General features: G+C 53.0%; 4 protein-coding genes across 4 annotated transcripts; 2 read left to right on the forward strand and 2 right to left on the reverse strand.

The window, feature by feature from the left end:
* Window positions 1-1,546: 1,546 nt before the first annotated feature.
* On the forward strand, window positions 1,547-2,915 carry M406DRAFT_326973 (WD40 repeat-like protein; the record flags this gene model as incomplete). Its single annotated transcript, XM_040920153.1, has 2 exons — window positions 1,547-1,882; window positions 1,968-2,915. 2 exons carry the CDS (start codon window positions 1,547-1,549, stop codon window positions 2,913-2,915), a joined length of 1,284 nt encoding a protein of 427 aa, XP_040779500.1.
* Window positions 2,916-3,658: 743 nt separating this feature from the next.
* Window positions 3,659-5,729, forward strand: M406DRAFT_62680 (uncharacterized protein; the record flags this gene model as incomplete). The annotated part of the gene is made up of 3 exons (XM_040924796.1): window positions 3,659-3,706; window positions 3,767-5,396; window positions 5,479-5,729. 3 exons carry the CDS (start codon window positions 3,659-3,661, stop codon window positions 5,727-5,729), a joined length of 1,929 nt encoding a protein of 642 aa, XP_040779501.1.
* Window positions 5,730-6,113: 384 nt separating this feature from the next.
* M406DRAFT_286460 (uncharacterized protein) lies at window positions 6,114-9,894 on the reverse strand. Its single transcript, XM_040918681.1, has 8 exons — window positions 9,834-9,894; window positions 8,853-9,732; window positions 8,090-8,767; window positions 7,726-8,007; window positions 7,403-7,633; window positions 7,111-7,321; window positions 6,710-6,999; window positions 6,114-6,605 (listed from the first exon to the last, which is right to left on the reverse strand). Exons 2-8 carry the CDS (start codon window positions 9,219-9,221, stop codon window positions 6,264-6,266), a joined length of 2,403 nt encoding a protein of 800 aa, XP_040779502.1. The 5' UTR covers window positions 9,222-9,732; window positions 9,834-9,894; the 3' UTR covers window positions 6,114-6,263.
* An 891-nt stretch (window positions 9,895-10,785) lies between these two features.
* M406DRAFT_71538 (uncharacterized protein) lies at window positions 10,786-11,351 on the reverse strand (the record flags this gene model as incomplete). The annotated part of the gene is made up of 2 exons (XM_040925478.1): window positions 10,786-11,117; window positions 11,342-11,351. The coding sequence occupies 2 exons, from the start codon at window positions 11,349-11,351 to the stop codon at window positions 10,786-10,788; spliced, it is 342 nt and encodes a 113-aa protein (XP_040779503.1).
* Window positions 11,352-12,042: the final 691 nt, after the last annotated feature.

Consider the following 12,042-nt stretch of genomic DNA (forward strand, 5'->3'; position numbering starts at 1 on the left):
AGCGGGCGAGTTACATCCAAGCCTTGTCGGAGTCCTTTAGTCTCTAAGGCCTGATGATTTCAGCCTTAGCAGCAGCAATCAACTGCTTCATTACTCCATTTGCTGTTGAGACGCAGGTCACCAGCCTCTGCCTCTGCAGAATGATTGTATCCCAGGCTCGGGTAGAACAGCCTGAGAGCTTGATATATCTGTCGACGAATGCCAGAACGAGAAGTTTGAACTCGTAGTCATTCCAAATAACCTTTTCCCATACTTGCACACGATTGACCGTAGAATGCACAAGAAACATGAAACTAGGATTAAGTTAGCTGAGAATACCAGGTGCACAACAGTATAATGAAACATACTTATTCCAAGCACAGCTATTCTCTGTGCTTTCTGCCAGCTTGGGTTTGCTATACTGCGGGACAGATGCCTGCTATGCATCCTCATTATCCTCAGTCGTCGTATTCTGCGCATTGAAGCGTGATGCACCAGTCTTCCTACGGCCCATTGTAAAGATCACTAGTTGATTAAGAGACCAACAACTGTATTCGAAAAGTAAAACGGGAGGAGAATTGGACAGATTCCGGGGGGAGATGAGCGCAGCGCTGAGAACCGCAACCAGGGCATTAGAGGCGTGCTCAGAGCATCAGGGAGAAAGCGAAAGCTAAGACACAGATCGGAAGCAGGCTGAGCGAAGGATGAGATGAAGCGCGAAGGGAAGCAGCAGGCAAAGGAGGGTAGGAATTGGGAACTTAAGTACTGAGGAGGCAGAAGCCTGTCCCACTGCGCCTCATGGATGTAAATAGCAGTTGGGGCTGCAGGGCGCGCCCTTCCCTTTCACCCCACCCCCAGTGGTAAGATGGCAGTCAGGCCGGACAAGGTCTAAACGGAAGGGAAACGGAAGGATGTACAGGAGGCCGAGGAATCATGGCCGGAGAGCCGGGGTCTCGAGCCGGGTCGGCACCGCGAGGCGCGCTATGCCTCATTAGAAAGGAGCTGAGTCAGCGGGAAGAGTCCACTGCATCTCACATGTCGACCATTATACTTAGTACATATGCATTGCACCTATCGCATCTCTTGCCACTCCATCACGTATCCAGACATTTTCTCTGAACTGTATTGCTGGGAGAAAAGATTTGAAAGGGAGAAAAGAAACCAAGGGTAAGAAAAAGGACGGAGATTCCCCCCAGCAGACACTGTCAAATCCAGATGAACTTGCCATGTAGTGTTTTTGCTGCAGAATGAAAGAGTCCACATGATATTCCTGCTTTGGCCTATTGGATGACAGCTGCCAACTAGGAGGATTGTAGAATGGACTTCATGCTGGATCAAATTTTCCAAATACCAACACAGCCGTGGGCATGAGTGCACAGAATGGAGGTTGCACCTAGAGACAAACGGTGGGAGATCAAGGGTTAGGGGTTGAAAGCATGGTTCTAGCGAGTAAGGGCCGGTCATAAAAAAAAAAATCAAAGGCATTCACACCTTCCTCATGGACTTGACAGCCACACAGTCACAGTCCAGTCAGCCATAGCAGGTTGACTTTCTTCCAGAGGACAAGATGGTGGTAGAAGAGTTCTTCTCGTCCGTCTATGGGCCTCCACTGTCCAGCAATACTGCCATCGCCAAGGATGTCGGCATCTACGCTCACTCTTTATGGCCCACATTCGTCACAAAATCAACATTCAAGAAAAGTGCAGCCCCACCAAATTGCCTCGCCGTCAGTGATAGCCATGTTTTTGCTGCCCAGCACGAGAAGGCCTATGTACATGTGTACTCCAGACTCCATGGGAACCAGGAGTCGTTTGTCGCATTTCCGGAGAGGATAAGGTGCTTGACGTTGGCTGCCAGCGTGCTGGTTGTGGGGACTGTCGAGGGGAGAATTATGCTATGGGAGGTGAGTTTTCAAGGATTCCTAGATACCAGGCACTCTTTCCGATGGATTGTGTGGAAGCAGTCTTGAACTAATTGACCAATGTCAGACGTGCACGGGAAGGCTGATATCGCTTCCCCCATGCCACGTTCAGGCCGTCTCCTGCGTGGTCGCCACACCCTATCACCTACTGACCGGATCAGACGACTCCAACGTCCATGTCTGGAGCCTTGCACAGCTTCTCGAGCTCGACGGCAGCGAGGAGCGGGAGCCGACTGTCAGCTTCTCAAACCACAGAGGCGCCATCACGGCCCTGGCTGCTTCGCCCGGTGACAACCCCGAGACAAGCCTCTGCGTGTCGGCAAGCAAGGACAAGACATGCGTGATCTGGAATTATCGTTCCGGGGAGGTGCTCCGCACTCTATTGTTTCCAAGCTTCCCTCTGTGTCTCGCCCTCGACCCTTGCACACGCGGTGTCTTCGTATCCGCCGCCGACGGCTCCATCTACTCAGTAGATTTCTTCGGCGCTGAGCCACTGCTTGGACCTAGGAGCGAGGACGCCTCGACCGTTGTGCAGGTAACCTCTCCGTTCTGCGCAGCGCCGGCCGAGTCTGGGCCTGCCTCCTGCTTGGGACTGGCACACGACGGCACCGCCTTGCTTTCTGGACATCCAAAGGGCCAGATCCATATATGGGCCATCACAGACCGGTCAGCCAGCAGTGGCCCCAAGGAACTCACAAACGTGAATGCCGCCGTCACCAATATAGTATTTGTCCCGCCTCTGTCGGCCACCACGTCGGCCAGCAAACCTTGGACCATCGTCAAACCATCGCAAGTCCAGCGCGCCTACAACTTTAGTGCGCAGTTTGAAGTGGATCTGACACCCGAAACACCATTCAGCACTATGGTGAAAGCGCCGGGGTTTGCAAAGCAGACGCTGGATGAAGCCATCACGGCTTTCCTACAACCCACGGATGTCGATGCCGACGAGAAGGATTTGCAAAGTCATTTGCAACAGCAATGGGATATTCTGGATCAATTGAAGGCGACTTCCTGAAGCTAATTCGCTCGTTTCGACATGGGTACCGAAAAAGCACAAAAGTGCTCGAGATTCTCTCGTCAGGGTCCCAAAGTCGTTTCAGATTAGCTACCTGCCGCACCCAGATCTCAAACACTGCCCAGCAACAAAATGAGATCCTTGTCTGCCCCTACAAGACAACTTTCTAGAGCTGGTGAACCGGATTCGCGGTTCTGATAACAGACGATCCATGGCACATGCATGAACAAGTCCACGCGGCGAAGTGACTGGGATTATCGACATCAAAACGGCAAGGCCGCTGCGGCAATCCAGATCCGATCTACTGCAACGAAATTCTGCGACGGGCATGTTTGATGTACCGCACGATACTGCAATCACAAGCATGGATTAGGCACGTCATTATTGTCCAATGAATCCGTTCAGAGATCTAAATTCAGTCCCAGGGCTCTGTTATGATGCTGGTAACACAACAATCGTCCGAACTTCGTCTCTAGGTCCAATATAAAATCGGCTCCGGCAACATCTGCTGCAGACGTCGGGCCCCCCACTACTCGACCCACCTTCGAAGACGCGTCGTCTGCTGGTGCTCTTGACGCCGTTTCAGTCCTGTCTTGTATTGCCCTTGCCGGAAAATTAAACCGGGTCGTGATGGGCGGGTCGACGATGGAGGATAACCTTATGAGCAAGGTTCTGCCGGCACACAGCATGATTTCCTGTGGTCCTTCTCTGCGACGTCGGCTGGCCTGGTGTCGTCCTCCAATATGCGGTCAATAATCATCACGAGCGTCCTTGCTGCCCTGGTGGCAGCAGTAGATGGCACACCGCTGGAGCCCCATAGGGCAACACCCTTTCGCCATGTCGTCCACGAGGAAGTGCCGGCCGTCCACAGAAGCTGGCAAAAGTCACATCGTCTGCACCATAGTGCGGTGCTCCCCGTCAGGATCGGGTTGACGCAGCAGAACTTACATCGGGCGGAGGACTTCATCTATGATGTGGCCCATCCCGACTCGCCCAACTACGGAAAGCACTGGTCACCCGCGGAGGTGATCGAGATGTTCAAGCCAAAACGGGAATCCATCGACGCGGTCATATTATGGCTCGAGCGTGAAGGGATCCATCCGAGCCGGATAAAGCTGTCAGTCTCAAAAACGTGGCTGACTTTCGATGCTACGGTCAGGGAGATGGAGCAGATTCTCAGGACAGAATATCACGCCTTTGAGCACGAAACATCTGGAAAGAGTCGTCAGGTTGCATGTGAAAAATACTACATACCGGACCACCTTGTTGAGCATATCGACATGATCACGCCGACTGTCCATTTTGACCAGAGCCTCGGCCATGACAGGAGCACCAAGTACAGGGAGATCCCAGACAAGACTATGGAGGAGCTCAAAAGGAGATCGGCACGTCTGGACAAGCGACAGATCTCGGGCACCACAGCCATTGTCGGAAGCCCGCTCGACGGCAGCAACCCAAAAAAGGGCCACCAGATCAACAATGCCTTGATGGACCTGTCACAATGTGATAGTATGATTACTCCAGGATGTCTTCGGGCCCTGTACAAGATACCAGAAGGCAGCTTGGCAGCCAGCAACAACTCGCTCGGAATTGTCGAATACACACCACAGGCGTTTCTTCAGTCCGATCTCGACATGTTCTTCGACGCAATGCAGCCAGACGTGCCGCAAAAGTCACCAAATGTGGATCTTCTGGCCGGTGGCGTTGTGCAGACCCAGAATCAGAGCTTCTCCTTCAACGGGGAGTCGGCCCTCGACCTGGAGTTCGCCATGTCTCTCATCTCCCCGCAGAAGGCGACCGTTTTTCAGGTCGGCGATTTGACACAAGGCGCGAGCTTCAACAACTTCCTCGATGGCATCGACGCAAGCTACTGCTCGTTTGACGGAGGCGACTCCAACGATCCGAATATGGACGGCCAGTACGCGGCGTCTGTGGAATGCGGCAAGGCGAATGCCACCAACGTCATCTCCACGAGCTACGGCTCGAACGAGGCCGATCTGGGCGCCAAGTACGAGCAGAGGCAGTGCGACGAGTACATGAAACTCGCGCTGCAGGGCGTCTCTGTTATATACTCCTCGGGCGACTTTGGTGTCGCGGGGAATGGCGGCGAGTGCTTGTCCGCCGATGGGCAGAGTTTCACGGACGGGACCTCGGGCAAATTCAACCCAAGCTTTCCAGGGGGGTGTCCGTGGGTCACGTCTGTCGGCGCCACGCAGATTCTGAATGGGAGCACCGTCGAGGACGCAGAGAGTGCGTGCGAGGAGGTCATCTTCTCAGGTGGGGGCTTCTCCAATGTCTTCTCGATGCCGTCGTACCAAAAGACCGCGGTGAATACCTTCCTGCAGCAGCACACGCCACCATACGGCGAAGACCGCTTCAACAATTCCGGGCTGGTCAGGGCCTTCCCCGATGTGTCGGCGAACGGGGCGAACTACGTGACGGCAGTGGATGGAGACTTCACACTGTCATTCGGAACTTCTGGTAAGTCTCTGCCCACGCCGAGTTTTTAAATCAGCAGCAAGGTTGAGGAGAATAAAGAGATGCTGACCACACAATGACACAGCTTCCGCGCCCGTCTTTGCGTCCATGGTCAACATGATTAATGAGAAACGCATCCAGGCTGGCAAGAGCCCTGTTGGCTTCCTCAACCCAGCGCTGTACGCGAACCCGCAGGTCATGAATGACATTCAGACCGGGAACAACCCCGGCTGCGGCACGGACGGCTTCTCGGCTGTCGAGGGGTGGGATCCGCTGACGGGACTTGGAACACCGAATTTCCGACAGATGGAGAAGCTTTTCATGACCTTGCCGTGAGGGGAATGTGGGAGAGGTTGGCGTGTGACCTATCTCTCTATTGAGAGACGGAGACACACAGAGAGAGAGGCGTTGCTGCTTTGGGCTCTGGAGAGGCATTTTCGCAGTGTTCATATGACATGATGATAGTCTTGGCGTTGTTGCGACGTAGGGGACGGATAGGGAGGGAAGGCAGTGGATTGTGGGAAGGTCTTGTTGGTAACAATTAGAGGCTTGAGTGATGGAGGGCTTACCAGCAACACAGCGCACCGTCGAGGTAGGAAGCTGTCAACCATTAGTCATATACAAAATAACATGCACTTACAAACTCTCACTTGCAGACCACGCAGATTGCACATATTCGATGGTATCTCTAGTGACAAATTGGCGGTCGAAAGGGAGCATATAGTAGAGATTGTATATTATATATATCCAGCCGCACTAATACAGGCAGGTTGGCGCTGACTTTGACATATTTATTATCTATGTATTCTCTTACTCTCGAAGCGCGGAAGGCCACTACTTCCACCGCACAATGACTTTCAGCATTGACGCCTAGTCAGATGTGGGACAGAAATCATAGTTTCCATTTGCGCCGTTGTTTCCCCACCAGGTCGGGAAGGGAATCGAGGGCCCACCGGCACCGAAGACGGCAAAGGAGAGAATGAAGAGGACTGTCAGGCTGGCACCGTCCCAGGCGCCCGTCACCAGGTACATGTAGTCCTTGAAGATCTTGGGGCGGTAGTTCCGGAGGTAGAACTGGCAAAAGAAGCCCGAGATGACCCAGGTGAAGATGACACACGTCTGGCTCTGGTTGTAAGGAATGTAGCCGGCGTACTGGATGAACTGCGGCATGTTGACCTCCCTGAGGGAGAAGCCCCGGATCTTGGGGATGAACTGGAGAGGAAGGGACCACGGTCAGCCTGGCACTCCTTCTTCTTTTTCAAAAGACCAAAGTCATTGCGGGGATTGATCGGCGGAGGACACAAAATAGAACTTACGTGGACGATAACACGATGGACAACGACCAACGCGGCACCGATGGCAAGACCCACCGGAACCATGGCGTACGTGGTGCCAGCCTTGTACATGTAGCCAGACAAGGCCCAGGAGGCGGCGTTTGTGTTGTAGGCCTGCATGTTGGCACCGCTCCAGGACGAATCGCCGTTGCCGCTGGCGAGGAGTTCACGGTTGCCGTTGACGATGGAGATCATGACAGCGTAGTTGATGAAGCCGCCGAGGATGGTACCGTAAATCTGAGTCAGGAACATGACCCGAGGAGGAATTTTGACTGCAGAGCGGCGTGTTCATCATTAGTAACCTGGTCGACATTGTAATTTGTAGCTGTGGGTAGAGGAAGGGGGGGGGGGGGCGCTTAGGTATGAACTGAGGGAAGACTCACGGTATTCTCCCAGCTTCAAGTCATTGGCCAGGTTTACGGCATTCGAGATCACATTGTGTGACCAAGCGGCAAAGTACATGTTACCAACTGGACGACCTGGCAGCATCAATCCCGCCAACATCTTGGAGAGATTGTTCGTCGCGATACCGTTTCCATAGCGCGCGTAGAGGATGGTTGACAGCGGCGCAATGACAATTCCCAATATCAAGCTCTATTCCATCGAGATTATCATCAGAGAGATGCACAAGCGTACGAGGAATCCAGCAACAGCGGCTGCGCAATGGTGACTTACCACAATATAACCCCAGGCTGGCAGTGTGACATTTTCCTTGAGGACGACGACGAGACCGAGGAAGAAGGATATGACGAGCACGGCTGCGTACCACCACCATGGTGCCTCCTTGTAGTGGGCGGCCATGTGCGTGTGGTGAGGATCGTCGAATTTACCCTGTCTTGCGCTCTTGTAGGCCCGCTTGACATCACCACCCCAAAAGATGAAGCAATGCATGATCAGGGCTCCAATCTAAACATACCAAACATCAGCGGATGATACTTCTTTACTCGAGTCTGATGCGGCTCTCCTCAATACTCTTGGGTTCCCTGGCAATTACTTACAGCGGCGTTGGCAATGAACATGGAGTAAGCGAAAGTAGCAGCCAGTTTGGGAGGACCAAACTCGGCGAGGGCCGTGTCATTGAGCAGACCGCCGCTAAACACCTCCTCGGTCGGGTACGAAGATCCGTTGGCCAGATGAAGCGAAGTCGACATGAAGGGAAGCGACTTGGCGTTCCAGTCGTTGGAGTAGTAGATTCCCAGCATCGCCAGATAGCAGACACCAAATCCTGCAGCCTGATGCCACTGCAGCTTCAGGGGAAGAGAGGTTTGGAAAGAGGTGATCTGATGTGGGGGAAATATGATCCTGTCAGCCTGATGACTTCTTTTTTAAGAATTCAATGTTACATGTGCATATAGGACTTACGTATTGCCAGTCAAAAGAGAAATTGAACAGGCCGAGTCCCTCGTTGGTAGAAGCGCCACCAAAGAGGTTGGTCAATGTCGCAGCGGTGGAGCCGGTAGCCTTCATGGCAGCCAGGCAAGGGATGGAGACCGAGTTGAGCCATGGGAAGATGTATGCGGGGAACCACTCATAGGCGAACATGCTTCCGTATGCATACCAAAAGTAGCGGATGGGTTTTGAGTCCTTGATTCCCTCCCAGTGCAGACCCTGGAGGGTCTTGACGGTGGGCAGGGTACTCCAGTAGACGGACTCGACGTGCCACACAGCGATGGGCCGCATGAGGCCGCAGAGGCCGTAGCCAAAGAGACCAATGCTGATGGTGCTCAGGATCACAGTGGTGGGCGACAAGGGCAGGTCGTAGAAGAGATCCTGCGCAGCAAAGACTTGACTGGCCGCGGCGGCATTGGAGGCGCCGGTGGCGGTGATAGCGGCGATGGCATGCTCCTTGAGACCCCAGGGGCCGTTGTTGAAGAACTTGGCCACGGTGATCCATGTAGGAAGCTTGCCTTGGCCACCCTGCTCCCTCCAGCGGGCTTCATAGCGGTCGCCTCGGGGCAGGAAGGCAGCCCAGCCGTTGCCGAGGAAGTAGGCAATGAGGACGATGAAGGTTCCCTGGATGGTGATGAGGGTCGGTTTGAACTGGACAATGGATTTTTAACGTGTCAGTCTTGCATTTTTCTTATTTATTAAGCAAACAACTCAATCGGCAGCTGGACTGACTGACCATGTAGATCTGGTACACGACAGCTTGGAATCCAGACAAGATGGTCGCAATGAAGATACCTCGAAAGGTAAAGGCGGGGTCGCCATCATCGCGCAAGGGCAAGAGGTGCTGGGCCGCGTCGGCACCAGTCACAATGATGGCGTCGTCGCTCTTCTTGTCGTGCTCGTCTCCATCCTCGTCGTTGCTCCGGACTGGGGCAGCGGTGATGTCGAAGTCGGCCCCATGGCCCTTCTCGTCGACAATATTATCGTCTCCTGCATGTGGGCCCTTTTCGTTGATCTCTGGGTGCGTGGGGACTTCCACGACCTTGCCCTCGATTGAGTTAAACCCACCAACCACAATGGCGGCGTTACCGTGAGAGGCAGCCATTGCCCTGGGAAGAGGTATGGTGGAATTTGAGAGAGACAGAGAGTATTGCACAAATTGTAGGAGATGTCGAGCCAGGAGACAAGAGAACCCGGACGGCCCTGGAAGGGGGGAAGGGTGATCACCACACGATATTTAAGCTTCTCCAACCCACGCCTCTCTTTCCCCCTCTCTCTCTCTTCTCCCTTGTCTCTTTTAGTATAGAAGTAAGGTTACAGAAGGATGGGTGGGTTAAGGCTTAATCTCTTGCGCCAAGCGTGTTGGTTGGGGCTGCCCGCAGGGTCCAGAGCCAACCTTGCACATTTAACCCATGTGCTGTCAACATACGGATTAGACCCGGAAAGGCAGGTCATAGAAGCAAGACAAGCATCGGAGAGGGCTTCTAGAAGATATTGTGGCTTTTGGATTAGACTTTTCAGCTTGTCCAATGCATGGGTCCTCGCACGCGATTCCACCAACTCCTCGTGGAGCTTAGGCAGGCCCTGGAGAGAGCGTCCTATTGTAGGCCTAGAACCTTTGCAACGTTAGCGAATGGTATCATGCGGCAGAAGACACCCTTGCCCTGGCTCCGCTCTTGAAATCGCTTATCAGAACCTAGTATATATAATCACACACATATATAATCACCCTCTAGAGAGAGAAGGAACGGCATTGAAGGGCCGGAGGTGGAAGGGGGATATGGGGCAGAAAAGTGAAGAGGAGAAAAGAGGAGAGGAGAGAGGGGGGCGGCAGCGACGGACAGGTCAGCAACTTTTGGTGTTGTGTGGCAACGACCGAGGATTGGTTGGTTTTTGCCACGGGACTGGACTTTCTGATTGTCATTGGGTTCGTCAGGATTTGAAACATCTTACCGTGTCGAGACCATCAAGCCGAGACCATTTGCTGACACGCCTCTGGATGTGGAAGATCGTGGCAAATCGTTATCAAGGGCGACAGGAGAGAAAACGGCCGACAGGGTTGGAATCAGTTCAGTTGTTGGAGCTATCACAAAAGTGAGCAGGTGCAAACGGATAGTCACGGGATGGATTTCTAGGCAACAGCTTGTTTATCTTCTTCTTCGCATGTATCCGAAGGGGCAGCAGTGTGAGATTTCAAAATGAGGTTTGATGGATTGTTAAGAACCACGATCAAGACGTGAGCGATTTCTAGCCGAAAGGCGGGAGGATGAAGCGGGGGAAGGTGAGATGTTTCGTAGTGGTGTGCAGCCATATCTTATCATTTGCTTACGCCCAGCCACGCTTAACTGCATCAACTGCAAGTATTACATAGACAACACACTGCTTTCATATCTGCGTCTTGTACAGGCTCCCATCCACAAATCACGGCCCAATATAGACGCTGGCGGTAAGGACTATAAATTTTTTTTTTTTTTTTGGCCGCGAGTATCGCGGCGTCATCTCGGCGGCGGCGTCGTAGGATGGAGTCGGAGCGGCCTGTAGTGTGCCCTTGTACGAGTCGCAATTCGAGCCACTGCCACGATGTGGTTGAGAAGTAGTGGTCAAGGGCCGAGATGCTTTCCTGGTGCTCTTCTCTCGCTGTAGACGAGCATGAGAGTATTAGCTGCCTTTTAATTTGGTCTTTCTGTAGGCCTCTCTGCTCGTTCACGGCCGTTTGGCCTTCCAACCCCAGAACTTCCAAGCCCCTGTGGTGGTGGAGATGATCCCCCAGCCGATCCTGCATCAGCACCGCGTCTCAACCGCTTGGGCGGCGGTGCATCGTCGGCAGCATCGTCGGCAGCATCGTCGGCAGCATCGTCGGCAGCATCGTCGGCAGCATCGTCGTGGCTGCGCTGAGGTCCCGCCTCTTGTAAGTTTGGTCGTGCGCTTCTCCGTCGTCCTTGTCGTCGCGATTGCTCACGTCGCTTGAGGACCGTTTTGCGACCCCAACGCCAGCGTCGCCCTGGGAAGAAGACCAGTTATGTCTCTTTCCTGGGTCACTGCATTCAAGCTCGCTATATGCACATCGACAGTATATTCTTCCAGAACATCATGGTCTACAAGAAGTTCCGAAGGTCCTGGCGGGCAGCTGGCTCTGACACGGTTGTCAACATCCTAGCTGCCCCGGAGAGATGCAATTATTCCCTGGAGGATACCAAATGAAGGGCGAGATTCAGCAGCGCGTACAGACGGTCATCGATTGATGATATCAGAGGTTGAGACCCTAGACATGATATATATGAGCTTGGGAGAAATAAGGCAGCATACCCCCTCCGTAGACTCTCCGTTCAGATCTGATGAGCCCTTGTCTATAATTCGGAACGACATCTGAAAAGGAGGTCCAAATAGACTGAACAGCTGGTTGAGGAGTCTCTTCTCTGGGGGTCTTGCTCAATCTTTGATGATGAAGTGTTTCATGGTGAACTTTGAGAATGACGGACTAGGGACTTAAATGCGGCAGTGAAACAGTGGAACGGATCGGTTTTGCATTCAGAGTGTCGTATATCAAAGACGAGAACATGATGCATATTGAAGACACTTTGTCTTGCCCATGACTACTTAGATGTAGACCCACAGTACAAGGTCACCAACGAGGGCCACTTTTAAGTTACTAAGTACTTAAGTTCATATTACCAAGATAATCCTACCAAGCTTGATTGAGAAATTCAGTGAATAAATGTATAGTGTGGTCGTATAAATGTAACGTGCTTGCTCAGGCGTGGAAAGCCTCAGACCGTTTACTGTACAAGGTTGAGTTCGGCCAAAATAAGGACCGAGTAAGCACTATCCTCTGAGCACCATCGGCGTTTACATACTTCGGCAGCTGGCGGAATGGAGACAGCGGGATCTATACTCTACAATGACCATCTTGAGGTCAAGCGAGTCCA

The sequence above is a fragment of the Cryphonectria parasitica genome, assembly GCF_011745365.1.
Source record: "Cryphonectria parasitica EP155 unplaced genomic scaffold M406scaffold_2, whole genome shotgun sequence".
NCBI classification, from domain to species: Eukaryota; Fungi; Ascomycota; class Sordariomycetes; order Diaporthales; family Cryphonectriaceae; genus Cryphonectria; species Cryphonectria parasitica.

What these genes read in the sequence shown, in the direction of transcription:
- M406DRAFT_286460 (XM_040918681.1), bottom strand. Translation starts at nt 9,221, where the DNA reads ATGGCTGCCTCTCACGGTAACGCCGCCATTGTGGTTGGTGGGTTTAAC. An exon ending in CTTGAAGCTGGGAGAATACC is followed by an intron (nt 7,000 to 7,110) that starts GTGAGTCTTCCC and finishes GCCGCTCTGCAG; the next exon opens with TCAAAATTCCTCCTCGGGTC. An exon ending in TCCATCGTGTTATCGTCCAC is followed by an intron (nt 6,606 to 6,709) that starts GTAAGTTCTATT and finishes CTTCCTCTCCAG; the next exon opens with TTCATCCCCAAGATCCGGGG.